The sequence below is a fragment of the Camelus ferus genome, chromosome 2 (assembly GCF_009834535.1).
Source record: "Camelus ferus isolate YT-003-E chromosome 2, BCGSAC_Cfer_1.0, whole genome shotgun sequence".
Taxonomy (NCBI): Eukaryota; Metazoa; Chordata; class Mammalia; order Artiodactyla; family Camelidae; genus Camelus; species Camelus ferus.
This window is the reverse complement of record NC_045697.1, coordinates 14108161-14126511: the sequence shown is the minus strand read 5'-3', so window position 1 is coordinate 14126511 and position 18351 is coordinate 14108161. Positions and strand designations below refer to the sequence as shown.

Sequence of the window (18351 nt, the reverse complement as noted above, 5' to 3'; positions counted from 1 at the left end):
TGATTGCAGGTTTCTTCATCTTAAAATAAATCCAAGTGTCTGTCCTTTATAGTGGCAATTGTTTAAAAAAAAAAAAAATCCGTTCTCAGCCAAACTCTTCAAACTGCTCCATATCTACTCTCTTCAATATTTGTCATCGACGACCTTTCTTAACACTCTGGAGAGCGGCTTACTTACCTATCACTCTATATTGAATCCTCCAAGAACAACATGCTGCTCAAACTCTAAGACCTGCTCTCAAATCCCCTCTTGGTTAATCAGCCAGAGTATCTGACTCTGCAGATCATTTTTCCTAGAAGCCCCTTACCCATCATGGCCCTCTGCAGTTTTCATTCAGTTCCCTTGGGTTTCTCCTCTCTTGCTCTTCCTTCCATTGGCCATTTGATGGCTTTAACCATCTACTTTGTTTTTTATAGTATTAATTACTCCTAAATCTTTGCCTCAAATCCCGTCTTGCTCCAAATGATGATAGTCTGTATTATTTTAATATCTCTGAATATCTTATTGGAATTTCCATCTTGCATAAATTTTTCTCACCACCATCTTCCTTCCCAGTTTTGGTCCTGCTCCTCAGCTTCTTACATGCAATGTGATAACCATCATCTCTTCATCTCTCGTACTTGACATTTTGGCATCATCTTTGGTTAAATTTTTTTCCATCATTCTCTCATCTCATCAAATGCCACATCCTATTAATTCTGCTTCTGTATTAGCTACCATATCTGCTTCTGCACCATCATTCCTACTATTACTTACTAGCTCCTGCTCTTATGACATCTCACCTCAACCACTGTAACAGTCTCCTAAGAGGCCCCGTGCCTGGTATTCTCTCCTTTTGCCAAACCACTGGTGCACAGCTGTCAGATCAATTCTTCTGGGAGATTCAAACTTCTGTGTTCAAATGCCTCCTAAAGAAAGACTTAGATCCTTATCCTATCAAGGTCCTCCATGAATTAGCTCCGACCTACCTTTCTAACTTTGTTTCCCTGGTGTTTGGTACCTGAGAGAGTTCAAGAAAACAAATGTCTTTTATGGGCAAGGTAGTGTTCCAGCAATTAAAAATTTGATGAGAATAATATTATTATGTGCATCCATTATTCCATGTCTCTGTCAAATCTCCACGGATTCTAGAGTTCCTACAAGGATCATGTCTTACACTGCAAAGCTCAAAGCACATTTTTAAGCATGTATTAATTATTTCAAAATAGTGTTATTGGGTTTTGTGAATTAAGGTTATTCTTATATAAGGAAAATTAGAGCAGTTAACTGGTGAAAAAATAATGAATAGTTTTTGAAAATAATTTAATTTTTTGGTGCCCACATGTAGATCTATCACCAGAAGTTAATCCTATGTTATTATTCCAACCAAATATGCCCCCAAAATTTATTTAATTCAGATTTAGAATTAACTTCTAAAATGATACAATATACACTTGGGGGGTTAAGAGGTGTTTTCTTCGTTAATGGATATTGAGACTTTGCCTAATGTTTACTTCTCAAGATGCTAAAAGCAGTCCACTTTACATCTTATGTGACCTTGTTTAATTCACCTGACTTATATTTGGCAAGGACAGAGAAATGAACCCGCAGCTGCATACAAACTAGGTAGGAGATATCTTGTCCAAAGAATTTAACGTTTGATGGAGATAGTTACTGGCTCAATTAAGCTAAAATACTGACTAATTAAAAAATCTTATATACTTTGACTTACAACATTATCTTTTTTACACTCTGTGGTAGACTATACAACAGAACAAAACAGTGAAACTGCACTTTAAAACGTGAGCTCTTGAGAAGGCAGACATCACCTAGTTATCTTGTTCCTATGATTTACTACCCCGGCTTGGTTTTTCATTTATTTCCCCCCAATTCCAAGCTAGAAATGGACAGGAGCAGATGTACAGAAACAATCGGACAGATAGGATACACATACTCTTATTTTTCCTAAGGAATCTAATAACACCTTCTGAAAAAAAAGGAAAGTACTGTTTGCTCTTAAAATGCATTCCTTTTAATTCTACCTGTGTTAAAAAAAAAAGAAAGAAAAAAGAAAAAATCCTAGTCACTTCAACAAGATACGTAATTAAACAGAGTAAGGGTCAATACAATTCTGTAAGGAACATTTGTGTAAGCTGATTGACCACACTGGCCTTTGATAAACCCAGAATCTCCTAAAGAAAGTCATGGTTTGGGTCACTGGGGAGATGGAGGGGTAAGAGGGAATTCAGGGCACATACATTTCCGTGATGGTCTCTGGCAGATTCGTGGGGATCTCAGTGAGACCTTTCCCACGGCAGTCTACGATATTGTTGCTACAGGTACAAGCGGCCGGACAGTGCAAAACACTGCAAGAAGGAGCCATAAATGACTGGTGCCCTGAAAAAGAAACAAACCGAAGTTACATGTTTTCCTCCTGAATGTCCTAATTGTGAAACATGCAAACTTAGCTCAAATGACAAAGCATCTTATTTAACACAAATGCATTCCTCTAAATACCTGATCATAAAATGATATTGTATGTCTAAAATATATTTTAGGAAGCATGCATTTATGTCTTTGGGTCAACCAGATAAAACAAATGAGATCTTTAAAGCAAATTTACAAAAATGATCATTTTGAAAATTTGAAATCTTTGTGAGAAAGGCTAAATTCTGATTCGAAACTAGGATTCTATTCAAAACTATTATGAGTTCCAAAAAGAGCAGCAATTTCAGACTAACCTATATTTCATTTCTAATAAGCTTAGATAGAGCTTACTCTTTATTGAACTTACGTAGCTTAACTTACTTCATCTCACAAAAAAGAAAGGAAAGCTTTAAAACTTCCCTCTTGGTAGACGTAAGTGTTGACTCTCAATAAGAAAACAGGTGCCAATACGTATGGGGGGAAAATAGATGATGCTGTTTGATTGTTTGGTTAGGTTCACAATGACTGCTTTCTTTGTTGTAATAACTGGTACCATGTCATTCTGTTAGTTTTAACGATGCCCTAGGTGGTTTCCTTTTTTTGACTTCATATAGCTTAAAATTTTAGCCGAAGTCATTGCATGCAGGTATATATTTTTACTACTCAGATTTGAAATTTTGCTGTTCAAATGGTGAGCAACAGACTGTCAGGCATCCTGTACCAAGTGGGCCAATGCTGGGCTTGTCCTTGCAGCGGAGACAGCCCTCTCCGACCTGCAGGGAAAGGGCCCCCATGCTGGTGAGACGCAGGGAAGAGGCTGCAGGCCAGTTACTAACCCGATCCCTCTCAATAAACTCTCACACTGTACAAAAATAGTTTCAGTCTAAACAAGAAACGTGAACTTGCCTTCTTCCTCATCTAGAAAACAGGAAGGAAAAAGTGAAGAGAGAAAAAAGTGGTTAGTAATGAACTGTTAGTCATTTCATTATTCAACTTTTTTTTTATTTAAAGCAATCAGACCTACTGAGAACATTTTGTGACATTATAAGAAAATTTTGTTTGGGTTACAAAAAGCATGAGAAAATACATAAAAAGGTCTAAAGGACAGCAATAAAACAGAATCCTGAACTAGCATGTCTTCTCACTTTCCTTTAAGAAATTGCTATTTATGATCCATTATATGTACTTTAAAATTTCATTTTATTGTATTTTGAACAGACACTCCCGAAGCACACAAAGCCCTAGCTCTACAAAATAATTATATATTACTATTTGTATAATATATTAACATACAATTTATGTGGACTGGGCATCAGACTGCCTTGGTTGGGATCCTTGAACTCAATTGTATAACCTTGGACTTTCCTTTTCTCAGCATTTTAATCTCTAACAGAAAGATAACATTACATTTCTCCACAGCTGTTATGAGGGAGGTAAAAATGAGGTAAATATATGTGACATGCTTAGAGTGGTGCTTAAGCACATAGAAAGACCTAACTGAACGCCTTATTTTTATTTTCAGATTTTTGTTACTATAGGGCTAGTCATTTACCTCTTTTAGGTAGAACTGAACCACCAGTATGCAAAGTACTTTGTCACTTTGCAACTATAGTTCTATTAATTTTTTGACTTTTGCATCCGGGATCCAGGATTAGTTCAGCATTTTCCCCATCGTTAACATAAAAGTAGATACCAAAGGTTACTTCAAGGGAAAACAATGAACAAATAGAACCATAATCTAGGAACGTCTTATATTTCTCTTGGAGTGAAAACTGGAACCTCTTTCATCATAACTTAGGCACAAGTCATCAGAAGTTGCCAATCATGCACAAACGTGTAGAGCGTCTGACTGTCTTCGCTGGCACAGAGGAGCTCTGCAGAGTGATTAGTGCGCCCCTGCACATGTTAGTGAGCAACAATGAAACCCTGCAAGAGCATGCACTCTGCACAATTCCTGACATCACAGCAGACAGGAATACGGGAACGGGAAGCTTCTTTCCCCCTTACCGCTGCAGACAAACTCCCGCTTTTGAACCTCAGCTACATTGTGGCCCCGCAGGTGGGACGGCCCCATACACTGCGTGTAGAGGCCCACCCGGGGCCGCTGGCGCAGCCAGTCAGAGAGCCAGGCCAGGTGGCAGTCACAGTACAGGTTGTTCGAATGCAGTCGACTACACGAGAGCAAAGAAGTTTAAAGCAAGAAAACAGAAAATAGTTATTTCGAAACTAGGCAAATTCATTCATAATAACATATCACTTTCTCTCTGATAACATATAAGTAGGCAGAGCTAAATAAGTGCCAATTGAATTATTTTTCTAAACATTAAACTGGTTTCCAACCACAGACTGAGGTCCCTCTTCACCTACCTCTGAGCTAAACAAATATACAGAAGCTTGAACGTGACCCTAAAAACCTTTTTGATTCAAAGGGGCAAAGAGACACAAATCAGCCCAAGGCAGACTGCTCTGCAGCCCCGACATGCTGACAGCCCGCTGTGGTGGGGTGGGGCAGTGGGGAGGTCAGGGGTCAGACGGGGGGAGGAGGTACGTTCATAAAAGTTGTGGCTCCCAGTTTGAAGTACCAGTTAGCCTTGCCAGTATTCGCTTTGTAGAAAACTGCTTGCAAAACCTTTTTAGCAGGTCACTTTCATATATATATATATATATTTTATTTTTTGCTGAACCAGAGAGAATAATAATTCAATATAAACCACTTCTTTTTCACATCCCTATTCTGATTTCCTTCTTTTTGTTTAAGCGCAGGAAAGGGGATTAGCTGCTTTTGGCTCTTGGGGACATATCCTCAAAGAATAGGACCTGAAATTAAAAGACATAAATGGCTGGGAGTGAAGGAATTAAGCGAGCCCCCTCTCGGCTGGCAGGGATCCACAGCAGATCATGGGTCCCGTCCAAGTGGCAAATAGCACTTCTCCATTAATAAAATATCAGACAAATGTATCCACTAAATTAGGTAAATGACTTCAAACTGCCTTTTATGTTTTCTCAAACTAAAGAAAAGGACATCCAAAGCTATAAATCAAAGCATCATTCCCAGAATCATCTATGACACAGTAATACCATTTTAGTCCTTTTTAGCTGATGTGCTCAATTCTAACCCAATAACAGTAATGGATATTAAAACATGGAACCCAGTCCAGAAAGATAATTGGACCATAAAAATGGAATTTTTAAGTAGCAATGATAATATAGAATAATGAAACAACCAAAGCAAGGGAATTTAAAGTTAGACGACTGTTTTACATTCTCCTTGAGCCTGGAGATATGGAACAGACTGTCTCGCTCAAACTAGACGGCATGCCACAGGACAAAAAGGGACATTTTGGGAAGGCTGGATGACCTCTGGCAAAGTTTGCTTGGAGGGCAGAGTGGCATTCTTTGGAGGCCACAAAACACATTCCACATCATTGTTCTCTAAATATTTCCATCTAAACCAGGCACATTATGATGATTCAATTAGATGTGCACACATCAGAAATGAGAAAGGAACACAAAAATGTAAAAACCTGATTAGTAAGACAAACTGTAGTGGATTTCTACAGGAAAATAAAACCCACTGTCAAAAATGCAGATGACAGATGTTTTTACAGTCTTTAGACATCTACAGTCTTAGGTGTTTTTACAGACTTAGTAAGTCTTAACTTACAGGCGTTAGTTTTTCAAGGATTGAAAGCTTGATCAGTTTGTTTTTTAAAAAATTAGCTAAAGCTAATGAGAAACCAATTTCATCAAATATAGTTTGAGTCAACTGGGCTGTTCATCTGGCCAGATTAGTCTTAATCTAACAGCCCCAAGAAAACAAAATTTAGTTACGTCTACTTACTTTTATAATGACTGTAGTTTGCTAAATTGTATTCCAAGGAAATTATAATAATGATATCCTGTAAAGAGCTAAATTTTTGTGAGAAAAAATGACACTGAAATTGGTGCTATCTAATTCATTAAAAAGTGGTGATCTAATTAATTTTTTATTGGAGAGGAAATAAATGTTATGCTTTCAGTGATAATAAAAATATTTTGAAAACCTGATCAAAATATATTTACCCTACTTAAAAACACACTTTTGTCAAGAAGTCCAATGCTTTGGTTATGTTTCCCAGCATGTCTCACATATTGTATATATTTTTTAGGTCAAGGTGATTCTGAAACCCAGTTCAAATGAGATTTATCTCTGAAAATGCTTTCACTAAATACTCCACCCTGGGTTTTGAGGATTAATTTTCCTCTAAGAGAAAAAGATAGCTGTAGCAAATACTTTATCAGAGAATCCTTTTTATTCACCTAAAATATTTTAATGTCCATCTGTAACCCCTGAAAAGATATATTTAAATATAGACGCTGGCACAACCTTAATTATAGAAGCACTAAAGGGTGAGGCTGTAATTTTACATTACAAAGAGTACTGCAGGGCCAGTTTAGCTGTATTAGGATTGCTGGTTGTACAGTAATAAAATCATAAAGATTTACCATTTATCATTTCTGACAGCCAATCAAGGAGCTTTCCATTTCTTAATGAAATGTGACCTCCACAATAGCTCAAAGTAAACGTTTTTCTACCCGCCTCAACTTCCCGTAACACATTATCAATTAAAAGAAAGCTTTCACGTTTTCAGAGTAATAGTTCATTTACTCAAATATCGTATCTAGAACTTTTTAAAAAGCGGTGTTTCCCTTGTCTACCTCATGATGAGCTAATGGTACTGTTCTTTGCATACTAAAAATATAGCCTAAGGGGAATCATTAATTGGTTAAATTGACTTGATGCACATTGCAGCTACTTACAAGGTCCTAAGTTTGGGCATGTGGTTGAAACTTGCCACAGAAAGTCTAGTAATGTTGTTATTGTTGAGAGTGCTGTAGAGTAAAAAAAAAGTTAGAAATTTTAGAAATATGAATATTTATTGAGTACTCCATATATTAACAGAGAGGAAACTTCTTATGATTCTGTTTCTCCAAGACAGCAGGACAAGCACCTGGTAAAGATGGCACCAGGAATGCTCTCTGTTACACACACGACGGTAAATACACTTCACACTTTAACACATTCCTCTGCAGTCATCATACATTGATTACAAATTTATGGCTTTAGCCATAGCAGCTTCGACCATGTTGCTTTACGCCCTGTGTACATACATGTCTACTTACGATATTGGTTAAGGAATGAACCTGAGACAGTCATGGCTGGAAAAACTGAACAATTACACTTCATCTGAGGGGTACTACGTATAACTGGTGTCTGAGAGTAAATGAACCAATGTGAATTCTCCGACTGAAATCTCACGGGAGTGGCGCAGAATCAGTTCTGACAGGTCCTGGAACAGAGTCCTGGTCACTGTTCTTTACTGCGGACATCAGCCGCTGCTGAAATTTGAGTAGTAAGAACAATATCTGTATTTGGTACTTGCATTAGGTAAGGATGAAGTGACATGCTGTAGCAGTACAGTAAAAGCGTAATATAGTCTAGCAGGTTTTAATTGCAGCCATGTATCCTGTTCTTTGTTCAGTGCTCGGTGATGGTGACCATGATTTCCTGAAGCGAGAGTCAAGAAGATGGGGGGTCAAGGGAGCTACGGTGAAAATAAGCATAATTCTTGCTTGGTTCAAATGTTTCCTACTTTCCCCTCTAACACAACAAGCATTGTTAGTTGAATTATTATGACTATACACTTCCTCCTCCTGTTTCATTCATCAAATATTTCCTGAATGATTCTTATTTTTATGGAAACATGGAACATTCTAAAAATAAATCAGGCACAAATCCTGTCCCAAAATAGCATATAGTCCAAATGGGGAGAGGAATTACACAAATCACAAAAACTCAAAGTGAATAAGATTTAGAAGAGAGATATCGTCCCCACCCCCTTTGGAAAAGTCTGATTGTGGCAGGACAGCGAGGAGACCAGTCATCTCAGGGATGTGTGAGTAGAGTGTGCAGATGGCAAATGATTCAAGTCTAAAGACGATACAGTGGGGTGGTGACTAAACGAGGCAAGTTGCTGAAGGACACAAGAAAGGCAGGCTCAGGGCTGATGTTTGATATCAGAGAAGGGTCTCAATTAGAGGTTGCACATTTACTTGCCTACAGAGGCCAGGAAGACAATATGCATGAGAGAAGCGGGCGACCGATAAAGAAACACAGTGGAGAAGAGAGACGGAGAAGAGCAGATAGACAGCTGGGAACCAGGAGGACCTCGGTCAGCTAGTCATGCTATTCTCTGTTGTAAGCAATGAATATTCAGCTCCAAGGGACTGCTGCTCTGCTGCAATGGAAGGCTGCCAAATAATCTGACTTTCTCAAGAGAATCTAGAAATGGAAATTTTTAGATCAATTCTTCTAATTTTTAAATACTGGAAACTAACTCAAATATTGTAGAGTCTGTGGGTCAAGTCTGTTTGGATTAGGCAAGATACATCTGTAAGGCCACTTTAGGTCAGCTGGTGGCTATGACTATCAGTGGTGGGATGTGGGGTGTTCAGGGGTTGGGGGATTAATATTAGCGTCTCAGTAAAGGAGGGCATGACAGCTACAGATCTAGAACATTCACTGACTCTCTTTATGATCCAGTTTTGCAATGTATTGAATGATACAAGAATTAATCCAAGTGATTTGAATTAAGTCCACATAGAAAAAAAACCCACTTTATGAAGGACCTATAAAGCACCGAATTAGTTGGCTCATGTTATTCAAAACCCTCTAGCATTTTTTTCTGCACTCAAGTGAAATGAGATTTTTTTTCAAACACCATTAAAACATATCCTGATGTTTGAACTAAAAGGTTTCACTTCTCAAAGGGATTTGTTTTCAAATGACCCCTTTTACCACTCTCAAAATTTATGCTGACTTTATACAGCTAAAATCTTTAGAGTACACAGCATACTGAAATGTGACTTTGGGAATAACATTTTTTAAAGGAATTCACACTCACCAGACACACATTAACTCTGAACTATAGTTTCTTATAATTGCACACAAAAGAGAGTTTTCATTGCATGCAGAAGCCACTGGCTAGCAATTTGAAGACTTTTCTCAAACTATTGCAACAAAAAGAATAAATTATCTTAGTATTTTTATTCAGTGTTGATGCTGGCAAAGCAATATTGATACTAATACCTGGTAACTGAACAATATGTGAAACCAATGAGGTTATTTTGGAATTAATAGAAAGTGTAAGTGTTGATCAGGTATGATGAGCTGTATATGTTACGGCCATAATCAATTTCTATTCTGAAACAGCGTGGATTTATACACTGTCCTTTTTTATTTGCAAACACTTTTTCCTGTATGAAAGTCTATTTCTATGTTCAGCCTGAAGATTTTCTCTTCGTAATGAGAGTGTATTCTTGTACGAAGGACATCCTGGTGTGTAAATAAGAAATGTTTGTCTTGGTAGTCATGTAGGCCCTCTCAGACTTAGATCTTGATTTATTCTTTCTTATTCCCTAGTGCTAAGCATAGGATTTGGCAGAGAGTCTAGTATTGAATGGATATGAATCACTATGTTTCAATTCAATTAAATTATGTCCATTCTATAGAAAAGAAAAGAAATTAACCATATGAAACTGGCAACTCAAGGGATATATTTTATTTCTGAACCTAGTGTCTGAAGCAAAAGAAAATATTGATCTTCATTTAGGTTCCAATGTTATTTTTGAGATACTATCTTCATAATAAGAAAGTAAAGTTCTAAATCCTACCAGTGAGACTTACACAAAACGTCAGTTTGTTATGAACATACAAGTGATGAACTGTCTCTGCTTTCTCTGCCTTGGCTTCTCCTTGAACTTTAATCAGTCTCTTCTTTAATAGATATTTTACTCTAACAAATTTTCATCAGTGGCCCAATATGATTACCCTCATCTTCTCCTGTTTAGCTTCAGTATATTCATACACTCTCAAATGATTCACGGATTTAAAATTAAAAAATAAATAAATAAAACAATGAGAATCTGATATTTAAGGTCATGTACAAATTCATGCTCTTGTATTAATTTCCATGTAATAAAAAGACAGATCCTAAAGAGTCATGGATTGATAACAGAAGCAAAACAAGCAACTTTCTTTCTGGAACCCTTCCAAATGGTAACTCTATTTTAAAAAGCCGCAGACCAGACATATATAATCGGTAAATTTTGATTTACTTGATGAGAGATTTGGGCTTAACAAATCGTACACTTTCCGGTACTCTACCCAACGTGGCCTTAAATGTTTCATTAATTAATTTCTTTAAAGATTGCATAAATTATGAGCATTTAAAATTAATATATATTAAAAGAATGTCTGCTTGACTTTATAATATTTTAATATAAGACATTAAAGTTCTTTTGAAAAAATTCACATTTTAAAATTAAATAATTTTAATTCTTTCCCTTTAGCAAACAAACTCTGAACTACCATTAGGTAGCTCTATGAGACCTATATATTAAGGTCCTCAAAAGAGTTCCCAGCATTTTGGATTTTCATTTTAATGCCATGAACCACAAAATGTTTATCACTTTTGGCTGTGTTTCATGATAGTGGGTCTTGTCACTTTCTAGGCATTTTGCTAACATGACAAAATACATGAGGCGATTGCATTTTCCTGAACTTACTGTTTCTTAAAACAATGATATTAGTTTGTAACAAAAAAAAAAAGCAAACGAATATTACTATATTTGTGAGTAAAGTGTTTTCAGTGCCTAGCACAGTGCTTGGCACATCGTGGGTACTCTCTCTCTCTCTTTACATATATATATATATATAGACTCTCTCCCTCTATATATAAAACACTCAATATATCCTCACTACATATATATTAGTTATTCTATACCTGATAAGTATTTTAAATTCTTTTATGTAATAAAAATGTAGGGATTTTAATTAATTCAAAACATTCAGGAGGGCTTCCATAAAATGTCTGGTGTCATTCATATTCCTAGTTAGGAACACTGACTTAGCAACAAATTCTTTGATTTGATCTTCTCTGTTCAGTTACATACCACCTGCGGTAGTCCCTGCACATTCATGACATTGACTGTGGTTTGACATCAGACCACCATGAAATCACAGTTGTACCCCAATGATTCTGACTCTGAAATAGCATCAGCGAGCTTCCTATATTAAAAATGGCTCTGGAACACAATGTAAGAAGTGGCCTTATAATTACAACATGCATGAGAAGCACTGAATGTTTTTCCTTTAGAATAAGTTAGGTTGTTATCAACAGAAACAAAGGTGGTCTCTTATGTGGTTAGAGAACAGTATACATTCTCAGAACAATTCATCTCAACCAACATATTCTTACATAATTCTTTAAAAGAAATTAATAACTTAGCAGCACATGACACAGCTAGAAATTCTATTCATTTACTCGCAATCAAAACCAAAATCACCTAGAAAATAATACTCAAATAAGCCATTCTAGTTGAGACAATCAACTGTTTTCAGAATTACATTCTGCTCTTTAAACTCAATGTATAAAGCAATGGAATCTCTTGTTTTTCAGGAGGATTTCATGATGTCTGGATAACTTTTAACGAATGGACTAAAAATTTAAAATCACTTCACATTTAATTCAATTTTGGATTTCTGAACAAATTGAGTCAGCGATGATTTATAGCACAGAAGATAATTTATTGTGGGGAGAAATTGGTAAGTGTACTGAAAAAGTTAGAAATAGGAATCCTTGGGAAAAATTACAGAAATGTGTAGGCAGCTTAAACGGCTTTAGTGACTCTAGATTTCATTAATTTTATTTTTCACTAAAATTTACAATTTCATTAAAATTACTTTTCTAAGTCAAAGGTCTGTAGAGTTTACTCAGTTGTCCCTAACCAATTCTGTCAGCCATGTCTACCCAGCAAGGAAAGACAGAGAGTGCCAATTACAGTTAAAATCTGTGTCGTGCTTCACAAAGTCAGTAGTGAAGGCTTTAAAATGGACCCAATGGGCAGCTTATTAAAATTAGAAAGTACTTTTCAAGATAACCTTACAAAGATGATAAGTTATCTAGTTACGATGACATTTTCAAATGAGAAATATCCTTCCATTGTATAGCAACTAAAATATACCAACGTATCAGCTGCTAAGGTTTATTTTTTGTTGTAATTTCTCCTATACAACTGATGTTACCTTGATATATAGCAACTCGGAATTCTCACGAATCCTGTGTATAAGACTATTTTATTATAAGGAGAAATACTTAAAGACAACACATGTGAACATTTGGGTTTCCTCCCTAAATTAGACAATTTGACCCAAGCATACAGATAAGATACGCAAGGTTTTGCACACACATACATTTCAACTCATCTCTGTACTCGCTGAGTTATTTAAGGTTTGTCTTTAGGAAACCATTTTGACACAAGGTTTTAAGCTAACAGATAAGCTTCCACATTAGCACTCCCCAGACACAAAGCTCCCGTTAAAAGAGTACGAGAAACACGCCGTACTTACAGCACTTCCAGGTCCCGGAGAGCCCTAAACGCCCCGTCTTCAATACAGCTGATCTGGTTGTAATCCAGCTGCCTGTTAAACAGATTAGAAGAATGTATGTGAAATACTGGACACTGGCAGGGTGAGGTGAAAGGAAGGGCCCCTGGAGCCCTGGCTGCACCAACTGAAAAGCTCTCACACGTACACTCATCCGCTTAAGAATGTCACAAGCCATTCTGGCTTCAGTGCTGCCACTGAAATCTCTTTTTGTTCTGAACTGTCTGTGCAAATAGCAGCCCCTGGAAAGCTCCAGTAAATAATAACTGCACCTTATATTAAATGCCATAGGAATGCAATTTCATTACATCAAGAAAAGCTATCCATTAAGAGCTTTCAGCGTCATCTTGCTGAAACAATTTCATTAAGGTAAAGGACTGTAAATCACTTAATGTCACATGCACCCCCTCAGTGACCTAACAGAATCCATTTATCAGAGAAGCCCAGCTGCATGTTAATTTCACTATCCTTGGCAAGAAAGAGCAAGACTACTTTTAGGTTTTCTTCTTTTAAAAGCAGTTTTCCTTCAAGAACTCCAAATCAAGAAAGAGAAATGATGTCCCAGCTATCTCCTTGCTGTTCGCAACCAGGCATACACTTTAGAAAGCTACCAGTCATTTTACATGAAGCTTCACCACTCCCCTAATTTGCACTGTTAGCATTAAATGCGAATTATCGGCACTGCAAACATGACATGCTTTTCAGTTAAGTAACTTCCCAAATTATACCACTCTCCAGAAAATAAGTTTTTAAAATCTTAAGAAATTTTCAATAAGTTTGCTTTTATCAAAGATGCTAATTTCAGCCCCAAACACTAAGAAACATATATGGCAGCAACTTTGTTAAAATATTACGTGTGTCTGCAATAAAATGTTTAAAAGCTGTATCAGTTCATTCTAAATAATGCAAAATTCAAATGAATACATCTTTTCCAGCAGTTTAAGTGGTCATTTGCTAGGATTCAATGATTGACAAAAAAAAAAAAAAAAGGCTGTTTCAAACTTGTTTGCTTTTTCCTGCCGCTTGTTTTTGGAATTAAAATTTCCTTATTCACATTAAGGAATTTACTTGGTTGAAATGGACAAGTACTAAATTCCACTGCACTGTCCTTTTTTTTTTTTAAAGCAGTTTTTATTTAAATACAGTAGCTTGATGCTTAACGATATTATTATTCCAGTAAAGAAAAAGTATTTTAATGCTTCACTTGAGATAGAAACAAAATGTTTGATGAAAGAGGCAGGTGAGCTGTCAGCTCTCCATGCATCGGGAAGGGGTGCACATGTACAGGGTAAGACAATGATCATAATACAAATGAATCTTGTCCTTGTTTCAAGTTCAAAATTCACGAAAGGGTTCATTCCCATTGGAGGTCTGATCTTAAGGAGCTGTTTAAATTGCCATTTCTCTCATAAGACTTCTGAATAAAGGTGCAATGATTTAATCCAGTGACTTTCAGTGGGGCCTCTTCAAATTCCTTACTTTAGAAATTATGTACACCGAGAATGTCTCATGAAATATACATCTCATTTTTACGAAGGTCTCCAGGGGACACAATCATACAAGAGACTACCTTGATGCCATGCAAATGGTACAATCTAAGACATGTAACATAAAAAAGGTGAGCCCTGGAGAAGATACAATTTTATTGCTTGTATAAACTAAGGCTTTCCCCAAATAACAGCTTGAACCCATGCTACTGTAACAGCCGAAAGCATTTCTGCTCATTAGGAAGTATGCAGAAGTATAATTTTATTTTCTAAGAAGACTTTTAAAGACTCATGATGTAATATGGCTGCTGTAGTTCCAAGAAAACACTTAGATTCTTGAGCACTTTTGATTTTTACAGATTAAATTCATTTAACAATTAAGTTAATAGCCTTTTTTATTTTAAAGTGCTAAATATATATCTACACTACTATTCTCTAACCCCCTTAAACAATTTATCAAAGCCATTTAAATTAGCACAATGGCATGAAGTGTTACCCTTGACACACTACAAAAGAGAAATTGTTTCCAGACAAATTGGCAAAATCTTTTAATGCTATCAAATTTGCCTAATGCAGTCTCCAGGTTAATCTGTAAAAGGGTGAGCTGTATGTTTGCCCATATCTTATTATCCTTAGCTGTCAATGTATAAATCAGTGCTGACACAGCTTCTTTTAAATCATGCATACTATACACAAAGGGGAAGCCCTAGCTTGCCAGAAAGCAAGCACTCAAGCAGATCTTATCCTACAAGTACCGAGAGGCAGGTTACTTTCTGTGTACTGCCCGGAGCTGAGATGCTGCTGGAAACTTCCGTAATTTCACCCTCTTTAACACGGCTCGTGGTTATGTGCTGCTTCTGATTCTGAACAGAAATCTAAGAAAGCTCTTGTCGGTGCTAAACCATTAAGGCTTTTTGGCTCTCCTAGGACCAAAGTTTTCCCTAAAAGTTTTCTGAATGCCATCATCTCTCAGTTCCAGTACCTTCTAAGAAGGAAGGTAGTTGTGAAAATGTTACTCATAAGAAAGAACAATGAAAATTACAGCAAATAGTTTTTTTCAGCCCAGGGTAGATTTTGTCGTCTTCACAGGAGTGTTTATGGAAAGGGTTGAACTCGTGTGCCTGCTCATGAGAAAATCTCTCTGCACAAACACCTCCATTTGTCTGCATATGGTTCAAGACAAACAGTGTCAAAACGATGCAAAAGTGTAATTTATTTCAGGGTTTCTGGGCAATTTTTCTGCACCTTGTTTCTCTCACGCTGCTCACGTCCCCCTCTGCTACCTTTCCAAAACCCGGGCACTTCTGCTTTCTGTAAACAGGAAAGGATCTGTTCTCAGCCACAAGTTCAGTGACGTGCTGACCCTAAACAATGTGATTACAAATTGTACCACGGAATTATTCTGAATTAAGGAATTAGTAAGAGGAAATACGTTTCACTTCTCCAAAAAGTAATGTGACAACTATTGACCAGACGTAAGTAAATATGTTGATCTTTGGATGATAAGAACGCTCGGTACATTAGAGAGAGCTTCAGGGTCCTTCATTAGTCCAGGGTGAAGTGAGCAAGCCTTCTTCTTATTTTCTGGCGAGAAAGAGTGGTACGGACAATACTGTTGGTGGTTTCTTTCAGACTTTAGCCCACACATCTCTGCACAGACTTCTGTGTCTTCTCCTCCTTATTTCCCACCTTCAGTCCTCCTCCTGTTCTAATACCAAATCCCCCCACCCCAATCTGAGTCTTCACTGTCCTAGTTTGTAAATGTGTGTTTAGAATCAACTGCTTTATCTTTCATTTCATGAAAATGATGTTGCTATAAAAACAGATTATCTTTAAAGTTTCTCTCAGCATTAACATTCTATGATTCCTTTTGCAGCGGTAACCACTCCTCTTCTGATGCTCTAGAATAACTCGAGACTGCCTGTGTTATTTTCTCCTGGCACTGGTAAATTTAGTCTTATACAATGCAGTATGTCTTTATTAAGAGAGCTCTCACTCACGTAAAATTTCTAAAGCTGATCTGATTTTCTTTAATGCTAAAAATAATTCAGCCTAGTTTCAGATTTTGATTAACTCTCAGTATGAGAGACAATATATAACGTTGCTAAATATAAACGTAAAAAAAATGACAGCGAAGGTTGAACGTTTGCTTACGTGGCATCCTGAAATATAACTGGAGACACTGCATTCTGTTACTTTTAAGTTTTTTTGAAATTTCCAGTTTTCATTTTTTAAAAAATTTAGACATCATATTGTTTGAATTACATACATGAAACTTATCTTCTTGCATTAACTTTAGTTGGTTCTGTCCCTATCCATAGAAAATTCATATTTCAGTGCAGCTTCCGAGTAATAAGACCTTATTACTAATTGATATTCTTTTTGTAAGAATTAGAATGCCATAATATATACTTAACTCTGAAACAATACTGAATATTAAAAAAAAACTTTAATAATTTCTAAGCCAGGCAGGGTCTCTCAATGTCTCAACAAAATTATTATGACTATGTTCCAGTTTTCCAGATTTTCTTGGGTATGAAAAATAGAAGTTTAGTTCATGTTTGTATTACTACTGTAAGATGGCAAACTCCAAAAATTTAGTTGACTTACAACACAGCAAAGTAATTAGAATCAATACTAGGGAAAAACAACACTTTGCTATTTGAAAAGAAATCTGATAAAACATAAATCAAATGGGAGAAAAAGAAAAAAAATACTGGTAAGACTATGGGCAGGGTCTCTTCTGTTTCTTCCCTTGTGTGTACAAAATTCAGGTGAATATCAGTGTCTAAATATACAAATCTAATGCCAGTAATGATTGTTTAAGAGCCAGTCCAAGATTTAAGTTACATTACATAGAGGGCATAAGAATAATTTTAATTAATCCATATAGAAATGAATATCCTAGAAAGAAGTTTCAGCAACCATGTCATTTACCTCGGCATAAAAGCACATCTGTGTCAACCTGGACGTTAGTGAAGAAAATAGCCAAGGAAAGGACTATTCTGAGGAGTGCAAAATAATTTACATTATTTGAGAATTTATCCTTTCGCAGTGTTTCAAGAAACATTTTATTTTTCTCATAGGAATAAAGAATCTCATTTTTTATTGGAACAATTTATAGATAATACCCATTTGATAATTAATTAGGAAAAGGCTAAAGAAAGCTGCAGGTGAGATGGTAATAGAGATTGGAGGAAAAACAAAGTTGACTTTCATGTTCTGGTAATCAAGGGAGGTGGAACTTGAAACCGGCAATAATAATTGCTAATATTTATTGAATGCCTAGTAAATGGCAAGGTCTGTAGATATACTCATCTCATTATTCTTCACAATAACTTGAAAAGGTAGGTATTATCATCATTCTGATTATATAGATGAAAAAGTTTAGGCTCACGGAAGTTCAATAAGTTATTCAAAGCAGGTAGTAAATATTTAGTGAAACCTCGATTCAAATTAAATGTATATATTGCTGAAGCCCTCACTAGATACAGAGGTGGCAAGGAAAACAGATTCAGGAGCTATTCATTCTGTGAATGGGATTTCAGCTGAATTTCTAATGGCCAAGTTTCAAGGAAGAGGCCTATTGATGAAGAATGTTACAGAATTTCAGAGAAGAGCTACCCTAGGCAGAAATAATGACATGTGAGGGAGGAAAAGAAAACTAAAACCAAAACAAACCCTGATCCCTAAAAAAATGGGTAGAATGCAGTAAGACAGAAAATAAAAGCGGGTATTCCCTTTGGAGGGGCCAGGTTCAAAGGACAGTTGTGAGCAGAGGCTCACAGTTGATGTCTGCAAGAGAGAGGCAATTTTGATTTGAACAAAGTACTTACGTGCAGATTCAATGGGAGAGGAGGCTGGGAGCCTGCCTGGAAGTCAGAATGCTGGGACAAGTCAGTATATAGATACCAGAGACTAGATGTTGCTTTATCAATAAAAGTCACTGCTCTCTCAGGGAAGAGCCTATAT

General features: G+C 36.5%; 1 protein-coding gene across 4 annotated transcripts in view; it reads right to left on the bottom strand.

Moving 5' to 3' along the window:
- SLIT2 (slit guidance ligand 2) overlaps positions 1–18351 on the bottom strand; it is a 347903-nt gene that overhangs the window by 112286 nt on the left and 217266 nt on the right. For 2 of the 4 annotated variants that reach the window (XM_032494701.1, XM_032494710.1), the window contains exons 6-10: positions 12857–12928; positions 7207–7278; positions 4414–4577; positions 3313–3324; positions 2238–2376 (exon numbers count right to left, since the gene is read on the bottom strand). In XM_032494701.1, the coding sequence (XP_032350592.1) occupies positions 2238–2376; positions 3313–3324; positions 4414–4577; positions 7207–7278; positions 12857–12928 (459 nt within the window). The remainder of the gene's footprint in view (positions 1–2237; positions 2377–3312; positions 3325–4413; positions 4578–7206; positions 7279–12856; positions 12929–18351) is intronic. The other 2 variants (XM_006184694.3, XM_006184696.3) reach the window with 1 other exon arrangement.